The sequence below is a fragment of the Arachis hypogaea genome, chromosome 11, assembly GCF_003086295.3.
Source record: "Arachis hypogaea cultivar Tifrunner chromosome 11, arahy.Tifrunner.gnm2.J5K5, whole genome shotgun sequence".
In the NCBI taxonomy this organism is placed as follows: Eukaryota; Viridiplantae; Streptophyta; class Magnoliopsida; order Fabales; family Fabaceae; genus Arachis; species Arachis hypogaea.
In genome coordinates this window covers 125168230-125182763 of record NC_092046.1, presented here as the reverse complement: position 1 = coordinate 125182763, position 14534 = coordinate 125168230, and the positions used below count along the sequence as shown (strand labels likewise).

At 37.6% G+C, this 14534-nt stretch overlaps 1 protein-coding gene, 1 non-coding gene and 1 pseudogene across 2 annotated transcripts; 2 read left to right on the top strand and 1 right to left on the bottom strand.

The window, feature by feature from the left end:
- The first annotated feature begins 615 nt into the window (after window positions 1-615).
- LOC112724039 (uncharacterized) lies at window positions 616-1447 on the top strand (annotated as a pseudogene).
- A 4121-nt stretch (window positions 1448-5568) lies between these two features.
- Window positions 5569-6093, bottom strand: LOC140176192 (pentatricopeptide repeat-containing protein At1g74900, mitochondrial-like). Its single transcript, XM_072206095.1, has one exon. The coding sequence runs from the start codon at window positions 6091-6093 to the stop codon at window positions 5569-5571; it is 525 nt and encodes a 174-aa protein (XP_072062196.1).
- A 7941-nt stretch (window positions 6094-14034) lies between these two features.
- LOC112724673 (small nucleolar RNA R71) lies at window positions 14035-14142 on the top strand. The gene has a single exon (XR_003163825.1). It is a non-coding gene; the product is annotated as a small nucleolar RNA R71 (small nucleolar RNA).
- Window positions 14143-14534: the final 392 nt, after the last annotated feature.

Sequence of the window (14534 nt, the reverse complement as noted above, 5' to 3'; positions counted from 1 at the left end):
TAGTTATTAGTAATATTTTTTAAATATTAGTTAACACTAAAAACATACTCTTTATATATTAATATTTTTTATTAAAATGGTCTTTTCTATAATAATTATTTTAGTAAAAATTTTTATTTATACTGTAAATATTATAAGAAATAAACATCACAATTAAGTAAGAAATAATAAATAGTTAAATAATTATTTAAAAATACATATATAAAAATAACATTTAGTTTTGTCAAAAATAAAGAGAGAATAATTATAAATAATTTTTTTATCATAATTTAAATTAATATATTGTTTACGAGTTAATTAATTTATATATGTATTGATGTATATTTCTAATTTTTTAATATATATATATAGTTTTTGTTTTAAATTATAAATATATTTCTATCTAAATTTTATCTTTATATATTTTTGCTCCTGCCAATTAATTTTTCTGGGTCTGTCACTGCTACCATGCGTACGCGCGAATTGTGAATGATGTGTATGCATAACCCAGAAATCCTCCAATCTTTATTTCTTCATGAATTCTCCATTTTTGTATGTCTTTTCTCCTTACCTTCTAAACTTTAAATCACTCAAACAAACATCTCAAGACATCGAATGGAAGAAAAGTGAATTAAATTTGGCATAATCGCCAATGGTTGGTGCTTGATCAAGTGACCCCTTTTGGCGTTGCAGGTGTTTAAAGAGATGGTTGAGAGAGGCATCATACCATCGTTGGTGACATATAACATAATCTTTAAAGGGTATTTTATGACTCGTCAATTGAATGAAGTTTAGGAGTTTTTCTTAGAGATGAAGAGGAGGAAGTGCGAGATTGATGTTGTTACATACACTACTATGATTTATGGGTTCGGGGTTGCAGGAGAGGTTAAGAAATCAAAGAGGGTTTTCGATGAAATGGTTGGAGAGGAGGTTGTTCCAAATGTTACTACTTATAATGCTCCGGTGCATGTTTTGTGCAAGAAGGATAATGTGGAGAATGCTGTCTTGGTTTTTGAAGAGATGGTGGTGAAGGGGTGTGTGCCAAATTCAGTTTCTTACAATGTTGTGATAAGAGGGTTCTGTGATGGAGAGGGCATTGCGGTTTATGGCTAGAATGGAGAAAGACGGGTGTCAGCCAAATGTTCAAACATATAATGTGGTGATTCGGTATTTATGTGATGCTGGGGATATTGAAAAGGGTTTGGAGTTGCTTGAGAAGATGGGGGATGGGTCATGCTTGCCGAATCTAGAAACGTACAATGTTTTGATTAGCGCAATATTTGTTAGAAAGAAATATGAGAATTTGATGGTGGCTGGAAAATTATTGTTAGAGATGATCAATAGAGGGTTTTTACCCCGAAAGTTTACTTTTAATAGTGTGCTGAATGGGCTTGTCCTAACTGGCAATCAAGATTTTAAAAGTGAGATTTTAAGTATGCAGAGCAAGTGTGGTCATCTTTCTCATTAGTTGAAATTGTAAGACCCTTAATGTCGGACTTGAGTTTGGAGAAACATTGAATTCAAAATTTGGGCAATATATTTGATGACCATGCCATAGAGAGCCTTCATCCACACGAGGTTCATTGATTCTGTTCTCCCTTCAGCTTCTGTTTATTGCATATAATTCAGGCTAAGGTGATATTGCTTATATTATGTTAGAACTGTGTTAGTCCTGCATATACTGTTTTCTGTTGTTGGCTGTGGTATAGTGCCTAAATGGAGAAAGAAGGCATGATTAATGCTGTAGCAAAATTGGAATCAATCACTTTTTGAAATTGACATTGAAAATTTAACAATGAGTTATTTTTGTCGAACAAAACTTGTCTTGTATGAGTATAACTTTAGTTTCAATTTTTCATAGTCAATTTTGTCAGCGTCTGCATCTTTTATGGTCAAAAATGACTATTTACTCCATAAAATATTAATATACAACTATCTCATTAGATATTGACAAGAACAACTTTTAATTTAATATACTAATAGCAAAGAAAAATTTTTATCAAACAAGTACATGATTCTAATGCCATCACATTCAATTTCTTGCAATCCTACTTAGTTTGATAACAAATAGGACTATGTCTATATTGCAGAAAATCATATAAAATATAATAGGTTAATGCAATAGGTAAAGAACCATCCAAATATAAATCAACTTCTTTCAACCAAACACAATTTCCTTCAATAAATTTGACCAGTAGCACTTCTCAGTAGCACTTCTTTCAAGCAATCATAGATAAATTGTTCAAATAAGTTAGGTAAGCAACCCATACATTGAACATCAGAGCACCCAACACACGATGATGTCAGCATCATCAACAAGAACACCATCTGCTTTGTTCTCACTCTCTGAAATATGCAGCAAACATAGGAGAGTTTGAACAAGTTATATTCAAACAATGACTTAGGAAACAAATAAGAAAAACATAAATGCAAATCATCAAATTGAATATCCAAGACACACATTGAGAAAACGATTCCACAAGTATTAATCAAGATACCATAATCGAAGCTAACATCCATCTCCAACTAATCATCTGAAGATGAACCCAAAAACCCCAAAAAACATACAGAATTGCAGAATCATAAACCCTAGGTAATGAAGTCTGAAATAATCATATAAAGTATAAACAAACACCCAAATTAATGACAAGCAAAACACAGATAAGGGAAGAAGACGGACTAGAACCTACATTGACTGATTTGCGGTCAAAGGAACAATTTCCTGCTGCATACAAACCTTAATCCTCTCCAATCCTAGGCGATAGTCATCGACTGCATCAACCCACGATCAAGGTTGATATGGATTTTTGAGAAAACTCTAAAACATGAGAAAATTCCATATCAGCATGCACCTCACAAGATTTCCAATTATTTATAGACATAAAAAAAATACTATATCAAAAATACCAAAATTGAGTAAATTTAATCATCATAGGAGTACTTTTCAACTCTAAATACACAATATTTTCTGATGCAAAATGTTCCATGACCTGCTTTCATGTATCAACAATAGTATAAGCTAAAAGAGAAAGAATTTGATTGAATAATACTATCTCTTGTTTATAATAGTTTCATTCTTAGTTTTGGTTACATTCCTAAATCATAGTATCTACATATAAGTTGAATCTACATATAAGGGAAAAAGAATAAAAAATTATGGATGAAGGATTATCTGTATTCACAAAACCACTAGCAAGAATTAAGGAGTAAAATATTGACAAATCCGGATCACAAAAAAGATGAGTTTTGAGAATCAATTTCAAAAAGTGATTGATTCCAATTTCGCTATAGCATTAATCATATCTTATTTCTCCATTCAGGCACTATACCGCAACCAAAAATATAAAACTACATATGCAGAACTAACACAGATTTAACATAATATAGACAATATCACTTTAGCCTGAATTATATGCAATAAACATAAGCTGAAGGGACCACAGAATCAATGAACCTCATGTGGACGAGGCTCTCTATGGCATGGTCATCAAATACATTGTCCAAATTTTGAATTCAATGTTTCTCCAAACTCAAGTCCAACATTAAGGGCCTTACAATTTTAATTGACGAGGAAGATGACCACACCTGCTCTGCATACTTAAAATCTCCTTTGCAAAATCTTGATTGCCGGTTAGGACAAGCCCATTCAGCACACAATTAAAAGTAAACTTTCGGGGTAAAAACCCTCTATTGATCATCTCTAACAATAATTTTTCAGCCACCATCAAATCCTCAGATTTCTTTCTAACAAACATTGCACTAATAAAAACATTGTATGTGTCTAGATTCGGCAAGCATGACCCATCCCCCATCTTCTCAAACAACTCCAAACCCTTCGTAATATCCCTAGCATCGATAAAATTCCCAAAATGGTCCCTGAGATTGACGTCGTGCACCAAAATTGTTCCTAAGATTCTAATTGCACCAATTACGTCCCTGAGATTGGAAAAATTGCACCATATTAGTCCCTGACCCATTTTTTGTTAACGACGCACTGACGTGGCTTGATGACGTGAACCTTTGGTGACACATGTCACCTCATGGTTTGGCCACGTGTAACGGTATGATGACGTGTCGATTAGCGACACGTGGCATGCTGATGTGGATGGTTATGCTATGTGTCACAATGCTATTTTGCCACGTGTCAGATTATGCCACGTGCAGGGACGGAGCCATTCCTTAGGGTGTGGGGGCAAGCGTCCCACTACAATTTGGAATTTTATTGAGTAGTATATAATAATAATATTTATTTGCCCCTATTAAATTATTAAATTTGACCCCACAATAATTTTTTATTCAACTTTCGACACTTGATAGTCAATTTGAGAACTTCATATTAGATGTCCATTATAATGATCAAGTTTCAAATTTAAATAAGATTGATGTTCCTTCTTAAAAATTGACTCGAAATAATATTATCTATCTATTTGTATTTCTTCTTTTAAAATTAGCTTTAGTTTTTTCATTATAACTACACTAATTAAATGAACTTTTTCAACTATGAATATCATCAAAAGCTAATTGTATGAAAGTTGAGTTTTAAATGATTATTTAACGACATATACAAAAAAAGACATTTTAATTATATTGTCAAGATTTTAAAATATGAAATATAAAAAATTAAATTTTAAATTTTAAATTATATGTTATTATTTAAATTACTATTTTAGTATTTTAATTTGTAATTAGATATTTTGAACCCTAATCATATTTTACAATAACAAAATATAATTATAACAACAATTATGCTACGTATACATAAAATAATCACTTGTACAGAATAAATCTTAAAATACAAATTTTAAAATACAAAATACACATTAAAAATAAGTTAAATGATATAGTATTTATACACAAATTTATAGTAGATAATTTGATAGCTAATTTTTTATGTAAACGTAATATTTTTATTATAAAAACTATTATCATGTTATATATATTTTGCCCCCACTATCAAAATTTTCTGGATCCGTCACTAGCCACGTGTCACAATGTTATTTGTTCACGTGTCATCCACTATGTCATCATTACATATGCACAAAATTGGTCCCTTACTTTGCATCAAATGACTCATTTTAGTCCCTGAAATTAAATGTCGTACACCAAATTAGTCCATTCATCAATTTGTTCTCTTTTTTTATAAATTAAATATTTTTAATACCTTTGAATACACTAATTTTAATTTTATCTTTTCACAAGTTATTTAAATACAAATGCTTTTATAAAATGTTTTAAAAATTTGTTATAATTATACAATTTTTTTACAATATTTTATTAAAGAATTATATGAGATATTGATATTAATTTAGTAAAGAGTGTAAGTTAAGAGTATAATAATATTTCTTAATACAAACTTTTTAATATTTAACACCTTAATAAATTTTTTAAGAATACTTGATAAGGCACTTATTAACTAATATAAATTCATTATTCTCATCCATTTTAAGAATGTTCGATTCCCCATATAATTGACTTCTCACTAAATTAATAAGATAGATTTATACTGTTGATTATAATAATTCATTTTATCTATAACTTAGCTAAGCGGAATTTTCATATATTACACTACTCGAGATTTATGCTACAATGTCATAGTGATACCTGGCGGCAGCCGTGGTGATGCATGGACAGGAACACATTAACATCCCAGTGGACTTTTCCAGTGGAGGCATAGTGGTCGGCTAAGATGGCGAGGGTCTTGGGAGTGGGCCCAATGCTGAGAGAGCGCATGCAGACCACAAGGGCCCACGCGGCCTGATAGTCGCGCATGCGTGCTGCGATGTTAACAGCGTGGTCGAACGAAGAAGGGGAGTGGAGGTAGGTCGGGTGGCGGACCAGGACGTTGAAGAATTGGAGGGCTTTGGGCCCGTGGTTCCATAGAAGCTTCAAAACCCTATCGACAAGGTGCGGGGACCATTGGAAGGTAGGCTTTGCTAGGGCTTCGGAGAGGGTTTTTGGGTCTGATTGGAGGACGAGTTTGGCTACAGCATTGGCGTCTTTTTTTACTGTCGATTGGGGTGGCGATGGACAATGGGTGCAGGCTGAAAATGTTCGAGGCGAAAGCGAGAATGGGGTTTTTGGTTTATGGGGTTTGAGCAGTGCCCAAGTGAGCATTTTTTTTTGCTATTTTAGTCTGAACCGAGTGAGCAGACGCTGACGGCGCATGGATGAGTCACAGGAGTCGGCAAAGAGAGTGACGTTTGACGACCTCTGTCGTCATTGGCTGACATTGTGGTCGGCGGTTACTATGCGGTGAGTGAGGTAGAGAGGTGAGAGTGAGTGTCTTAGTGAAGCTCTGTGAGAGTGTGAGGTGTGGTGAGCCAGTGAGGTAAAGTGTTGAGTGTCTGAGAGTTAGTTGACGTTAGGGATGAATGGGCTTGAGGGGTGCCATTCAAATTAGGAATTTTTCTCTCTTTAATTAAAGAAAAGTATGGTTGTTGACTCACTGCCATAAATACGGGAGTTACCATCGGGAAGATACCCACAAATAAGAAGCAGTAATAAATCTTTATAATTATGATAATCACTTGTAACATCTTGTATTTTCATGGTCAAATTTTGCAGAGTTTTTTGACGTTTTTGTTTGTTTGTGGCTAACTTGAGATGAACTCTCTCAATTGCCACATACCCAATGATCACTGTGGCAAAATTGAATGATATCCATCTCTAAATTCTGTGTTTAATTTGGTGTTCTCTGCAGCATTTTCAAAATATTTTTATGCAGTTTATACTTTCTTCAAATTTAAACCCTAACTTCAGATAAATTCAATTTATCAGGGAGAAAGCTTTTTTAGTTTTTTTTTATCATTGGTTTCTTTCCCTTCCTTCTTAGTGTTGCCATGAAAAATTAATAAGGTATGTTAATTATCTAATTTTAGATGCTGTTGATGATTTGCAATTTTCACACTTCCTATGATTATTAACTAGCTGAAGTTGTTAATTTCCCCTTCTTGATTAAACAGTAGTTTCTTAGTGTGGTTGTGTTGTTCATTACTGGTATAAAAATCAGATTGTAGCGTAACCAAAGGTAGCGTTTGTTTTGAGCTAATAGGATGGAGACTGAAAGACTAGGACTCAGTATCATGTTTGTTGGCCCAGAGACTGGTACTAAAATTTCAGTCTCTGTCCTCAAAATTTCAGTCAGTACCTCAAAAAAGTGGGGACATAGGGGACTGAAATTTTTGGGGACAGAGATTGAAACTTTAATAATATTTTATATCTAAAATATCCCCATTTCAATGAATTCCAACTATACTCTTTGTGCAAATTAAATTAGAATTTCATTCTTATTTCAGTCTTTGTCTCCCACTTTACACCAAACACAATACTGAGACTTATTTTAGTCTTTGTTTCTGTCTCTTACTCTCAGTCTATCTTCCAAACGCGACCAAATAGACCAAATTATATACATTCAATTTCACTATTTTTTTCTTTTTTACAATGCACATTTTTCTGCTCGTTGGTGCACGAAATTGTGATATATATCCATGGCTTCAAAGGCCTGGTGCTCTGATCTTAATTCATAATTGTCACAACTTCGATACAACTAACAAGCAAGTGCACTGGGTCGTCCAAGTAATACCTTACGTGAGTAAGGGTCGAATCCCACGGAGATTGTTGGTATGAAGCAAGCTATGGTCACCTTGCAAATCTCAGTCAGGCAGATATAAAGTGATAATGGTGTTTTCGAATATTAATTAATAAGATAGGAATTTCAGATAAGCGAATGGAGATGCTTTTCGTTCCTCTGAACCTCTGCTTTCCTGCTATCTTCATCCAATCAGTCTTACTCCTTTCCATGGCTGGCTTTATGTGATACATCACCACTGTCAATGACTACTTTCGGTCATCTCTCGGGAAAATGATCCAATGCCCTGTCACGGCACGGCTAATCGTCTGGAGGCATCACCCTTGCCAATGGCTTCATCTTATCCTCTCAGTGAATAATATGCTCACGCACCCTGTCACGGCACGGCTATTCATCTGTCGGTTCTCGATCATGCTGGAATAGGATTTACTATCCTTTTGCGTCTGTCACTAACGCCCTGCAATCACGAGTTAGGAGCTCGTCACAGTCATTCAATCATTGAATCCTACTCGGAATACCACAGACAAGGTTTAGACCTTCCGGATTCTCTTGAATGCCGCCATCATTCTAGCTTACGCCACGAAGATTCTGGTTAGGAGATCTAAGAGATATTCATTCTAGCTTAATTCATGTAGAACAGAAGTGTTTGTTAGGCACGCATTCATAAGGGGGAAGGATGATGAGCGTCACACATAATCATCACCTTCATCACGTTCTTGGGTGCGAATGGATATCTTAGAAGCGAAATAAGAAGAATTGAATAGAAAACAGTAGTACTTGCATTAATCTTTGAGGAACAGCAGAGCTCCACACCTTAATCTATGGAGTGTAGAAACTCTACCGTTGAAAATACATAAGTGAGAGGTCCAGGCATGGCCAAGATGGCCAGCCTCCTAAACGAGATCACAGGATCAAAATACAATCCAGGATGCCTAATACAATAGTAAGAGGTCCTATTTATAATAAACTAGCTACTAGGGTTTACATGAGTAAGTAATTGATGCATAAATCCACTTCCGGGGCCCACTTGGTGTGTGTTTGGGCTGAGCTTAAGTGTAGCACGTGCAGAGGCCATTTGTGGAGTTGAACGCCAGTTTCTGTGCCAGTTTGGGCGTTCAACTCTGGTTTTGGATCCTTTTCTGGCGCTGGACGCCAGATTTGGGCAGAAGGCTGGCGTTGAACGCCAGTTTACGTCGTCAATTCTTGGCCAAAGTATGGACTATTATATATTTCTGGAAAGCCCTGGATGTCTACTTTCCAACGCAATTAGAAGCGCGCCATTTCGAGTTCTGTAGCTCCAGAAAATCCACTTTGAGTGCAGGGAGGTCAGAATCCAACAGTATCAGCAGTCCTTTTTCAACCTCTGAATCTGATTTCTGCTCAAGTCCCTCAATTTCAGCCAGAAAATACCTGAAATCACAGAAAAACACACAAACTCATAGTAAAGTCCAGAAATGTGAATTTAACATAAAAACTATAGGAAAACATCCCTAAAAGTAACTAGATCCTACTAAAAACATACTAAAAACAATGCCAAAAAGCGTATAAATTATCCGCTCATCACAACACCAAACTTAAATTGTTGCTTGTCCCCAAGCAACTGAAAATCAAATAGGATAAAAAGAAGAGAATATACTACAAATTCCAAACTATCAATGAAACAGAGCTTCAATCATATGAGCGGGACTTATAGCTTTTTGCCTCTTGAATAGTTTTGGCATCTCACTTTATCCATTGAGGTTCAGAATGATTGGCATCTATAGGAACTTCAGATTTCGAATAGTGTTATTGACTCTCCTAGTTCAGTATGATGATTCTTGAACACAGCTTCTTTATGAGTCTTGGCCGTGGCCCTAAGCACTTTGTTTTCCAGTATTACCACCGGATACATAAATGCCACAGACACATAATTGGATGAACCTTTTCAGATTGTGACTCAGCTTTGCTAAAGTCCCCAATTAGAGGTGTCCAGGTTTCTTAAGCACACTCTTTGTTTTTTGCTTTGGACCTTGACTTTAACCGCTCAGTCTCAAGTTTTCACTTGACACCTACACGCCACAAGCACATGGTTAGGGACAGCTTGGTTTAGCCGCTTAGACCAGGATTTTATTCCTTTAGGCCCTCCTATCCACTGATGCTCAAAGCCTTGGGATCCTTTTTATTTGCCCTTGCCTTTTGGTTTTAAGGGTTATTGGCTTTTTCTGCTTGCTTTTTCTTTTTCTTTCTATATTTTTTTTTCGCCTATTTTTTTCTTTTTTCTTCTTTTTTTTTTCTCTGCAAGCTTTGTTCTTTGCTGCTTTTTCTTGCTTCAAGAATCATTTTTATGATTTTTCAGATTATCAAATAACATGTCTCCTAGTCATCATTCTTTCAAGAGCCAACATATTTAACATTCTTAAACAACAACTTCAAAAGACATATGCACTGTTCAAGCATACATTCAGAAAACAAGAAGCATTGTCACCACATCAATATAATTAAGCTAAGTTCAAGGATAAATTCGAAACTCATGTACTTCTTGTTCTTTTGAATTAAAACATTTTTTCATTTAAGAGAGGTGATGGATTCATAGGACATTCATATCTTTAAGACAAAGTCACTAACTACTAATGATCATGTAATGAAGGCACAAACATAGATAAGCACATAATACAGAAAACAAAAAACAGAGAAAGCAAGAACAAGGAATGAATCCACCTTAGTGATGGTGGCGTTTCCTTCTTGAGGAACCAATGATGTCCTTGAGCTCTTCTATGTCTCTTCCTTGTCTTTGTTGCTCCTCCCTCATTGCTTTTTGATCTTCTCTTATTTCATGGAGCATGATGGAGTGCTCTTGATGTTCCACCCTTAGTTGTCCCATATTGGAACTCAATTCTTCTAGGGAGGTGTTGATTTGCTCCCAATAGTTTTGTGGAGGAAAGTGCATTTGAGGCATTTCCGGAATCTCATGGTGATGAGCTTCTTGCGCCTCTTGAGCTCCATGACTGGGCTCTCTTGCTTGCTCCATCTTTTTCTTAGTGATGGGCTTTTCCTCTTTAATGAGGATATCTCCCTCTATGTCAATTCCAGCTGAATTGCATAGGTGGCAAATGAGGTGAGGAAAGGCTAACCTTGCCATGGTGGAGGACTTGTCAGCCACCTTGTAGAGTTCTTGAGGTATAATCTCATGAACTTCCACCTCTTCTCCAATCATGATGCTATGGATCATGATGGCCCGGTCTATAGTAACTTCAGACCGGTTGCTAGTGGGAATGATTGAGCATTGAATAAACTCCAACCATCCTCTAGCTATAGGCTTGAGGTCCAATCTTCTTAGTTGAACCGGCTTGCCTTTGGAGTCAATCTTCCATTGAGCTCCTTCTACACATATGTCCATAAGGACTTGGTCCAACCTTTGATCAAAGTTGACTCTCCTTGTGTAGGGGCGTGCGTTCTCTTCCATGTATGGCAAGTTGAACGCCAACCTCACATTCTCCGGACTAAAATCTAAGTATTTCCCCCGAACCATTGTAACATAGTTCTTTGGATCCGGGTTCTTACTTTGATCATGGTTCTTGGTGATCCATGCATTGGCATAGAACTCTTGAACCATTAGGATGCCGACTTGTTGGATGGGATTTGTTAGAACTTCCCAACCTCTTCTTTGAATTTCATGTCGGATCTCCGGATACTCATTTCTTTTGAGTTTAAAAGGGACCTCAGGGATCACCTTCTTCTTGGCCACAACATCATAGAAGTGGTCTTGATGGGCTTTGGAGATGAACCTTTCCATCTCCCATGACTCGGATGTGGAAGCTTTTGTCTTCCCTTTCCCTCTTCTAGAGGATTCTCCGGTCTTAGATGCCATCAATGGTAATGGAAAAACAAAAAAGCTATGCTTTTACCACACCAAACTTAGAATATTGCTCGCCCTCGAGCAATAAACAAAAGAATAGAAGAAGAAGAAGAAGAAGAAATATGGAGAGGGAGAGGGAGATGTGGTTTCGGCCAAGAGGAGTGTAGAGGGGTGTGTTGTGTGAATTTGAAGAAGAATGGATGGCTTTATATAGGGAAGGGAGGGGGGGTTAAAGTTCGGCCATATGGGTGGGTTTGGGTGGGAAATTGGTTTTGAATTTTGAAGGTAGGTGGAGTTTATGAGGTAGGTTTATGGGGAAGAGTGGGTGGATGTGAGTGGTGAAGGTTTAATGGGGAAGAGAGATTGAGGTGATTGGTGAAGGGCTTTTAGGGAAGAGTGTTTATGGGGTTGTGTGAAAGAGAGTGGTGAGAAGAAGTGAGTGGAGGTAGGTGGGGATCCTGTGGGGTCCACAGATCCTGAGTGGATCCTGTGGGGTCCACAGATCCTGAGGTTTTCAAGGATTTACATCCCTGCACCCCTTAGGCATGTAAAAATGCCTTTGTATCCAACTCTGGGCGTTCAGCGCCAGGTTGGTGGCCATTTTGGGCGTTCAACGCCCATTTGTGTGCCATTTCTGGCGTTGAACGCCAGAACCATGCCTGTTCTGGCGTTCAGCGCCCAGAAGCTGCCCATTTTGGGCGTTCAGCGCCAGAACCATGCTCTGTTCTGGCGCTGAACGCCAGACAGATGCTCCTCCAGGGTGTGATTTTTCTTCTGCTGTTTTTGATTCCGTTTTCAATTTTTCTATTTATTTTGTGACTCCACATGATCATGAACCTAAGAAAACACGAAAAACAATAAAAATAAGAATTAGATAAACATTGGGTTGCCTCCCAACAAGCGCTTCTTTAATGTCAATAGCTTGACAGTGGGCTCTCATGGAGCCTCACAGATGTGCAGAGCTTTGTTGAGACTCTCCAACACCAAACTTAGAGTTTGGATATGGGAGTTCAACACCAAACTTAGAGTTTGGTTGTGGCCTCCCAACACCAAACTTAGAGTTTGACTGTGGGGGCTCTGGTTGACTCTGCTTTGAGAGAAGCTTTTTCTGCTTCCTCTCCATGGTTGCAGAGGGAGATCCTTGAGTTTTGAATACAAGGGAGTTCTCATTCCATTGAAGGACTATTTCACCTCTGTCAACATCAATCACAGCTCTTGCTGTGGCCAGGAAAGGTCTTCCTAGGATGATGGATTCATCCTCTTCCTTTCCAGTATCCAGGACTATGAAATCAGTAGGTATGTAAAGGCCCTCAACCTTTACTAATACATCTTCTACTTGTCCATAAGCCTGTCTTCTTGAGCTGTCTGCCATCTCTAGTGAGATTTTAGCAGCTTGCACCCCATAGATTCCCAGTTTCTCTATTACAGAGAAGGGCATGAGGTTTATTCCTGAACCAAGGTCACATAGAGCCTTAAAGATCATGGTGCCTATGGTACAGGGTATTATGAACTTTCCAGGATCCTGTCTCTTCTGAGGCAATGTCAGTTGATCCAGATCACTTAGTTCATTGATGAACAAGGGAGGTTCAACTTCCCAAGCAACAATGCCAAACAATTTGGCATTCAGCTTCATGATTGCACCAAGAAACTTGGCAGTTTGCTCTTCAGTGACATCCTCATTCTCTTCAGAAGAGGAATACTCATCAGAGCTCATGAAGGGCATAAGGAGGTTCAATGGAATCTCTATGGTCTCTAGATGAGTCTCAGATTCCTTTGGTTCCTCAGAGGGAAGCTCCTTATTGACCACTGGACGTCCCAGGAGGTCTTCCTCCTTGGGATTCACGTCCTCTCCTCTCCTCACAGGTTCGGCCATGGCGCTTATGTCAATGGCCTTGCACTCTCCTTTTGGATTCTCTTCTGTATTGCTTGGGAGAGTACTAGGAGGGATTTCAGTGATCCTTTTACTCAGCTGGCCCACTTGTGCTTCCAGATTTCTAATGGAAGACCTTGTTTCATTCATGAAACTTACAGTGGCCTTAGATAGATCAGAGACTAGATTTGCTAAATTAGAAGCATTTTGTTCAGAGTTCTCTGTCTGTTGCTGAGTTGATGATGGAAAAGGCTTGCTATTGCTAAACCTGTTTCTTCCACCATTATTAAAGCCTTGTTGAGGCTTTTGATCCTTCCATGAGAAATTTGGATGATTTCTCCATGTTGAGTTATAGGTGTTTCCATAAGGTTCACCTAAGTAATTTACCTCTGCTATTGCAGGGTTCTCAGGATCATAGGCTTCTTCTTCAGAAGATGCCTCTTGAGTACTGTTGGATGTAGCTTGCATTCCATGTAGACTCTGAGAAATCATATTGACTTGCTGAGTCAATATTTTGTTCTGAGCCAATATGGCATTCAGAGTATCAACTTCAAGAACTCCCTTCTTCATAGGCGTCCCATTGCTCACAGGATTCCTTTCAGAAGTGTACATGAACTGGTTATTAGCAACCATGTCAATGAGTTCTTGAGCTTCTGCAGGCGTTTTCTTTAGGTGAATGGATCCACCTGCAGAAGTGTCCAGTGACATTTTTGATAGCTCAGATAAACCATCATAGAATATATCCAGGATGGTCCATTCTGAAAGCATGTCAGAAGGACACTTTTTGGTCAACTGTTTGTATCTTTCCCAAGCTTCATAGAGGGATTCACCTTCTTTCTGTCTGAAGGTTTGAACATCAGCTCTAAGCTTGCTCAGCTTTTGAGGAGGAAAGTACTTGGCTAAGAAAGCCGTGACCAGCTTATCCCAAGAGTTCAGGCTGTCTTTGGGTTGAGAATCCAACCATAATCTAGCTCTGTCTCTTACAGCAAAGGGGAAAAGCATGAGCCTGTAGACTTCAGGATCTACTCCATTAGTCTTAACAGTATCACATATCTGCAAGAATTCAGTTAAGAACTGAAAAGGATCTTCAGATGGAAGTCCATGAAACTTGCAGTTCTGCTGCATCAGAGAAACTAATTGAGGTTTCAGCTCAAAGTTGTTTGCTCCAATGGCAGGAATGGAGATGCTTCTTCCATGTAAATTGGAATTAGGTGCAGTAAAGTCACCAAGCATCTTCCTTACATTATCATTATTTTCGGCTG

Excerpts from the sequence above, each read along its gene's own strand:
- LOC140176192 (XM_072206095.1), bottom strand. The coding sequence starts at position 6,093 with ATGCTCACTTGGGCACTGCTCAAACCCCATAAACCAAAAACCCCATTC.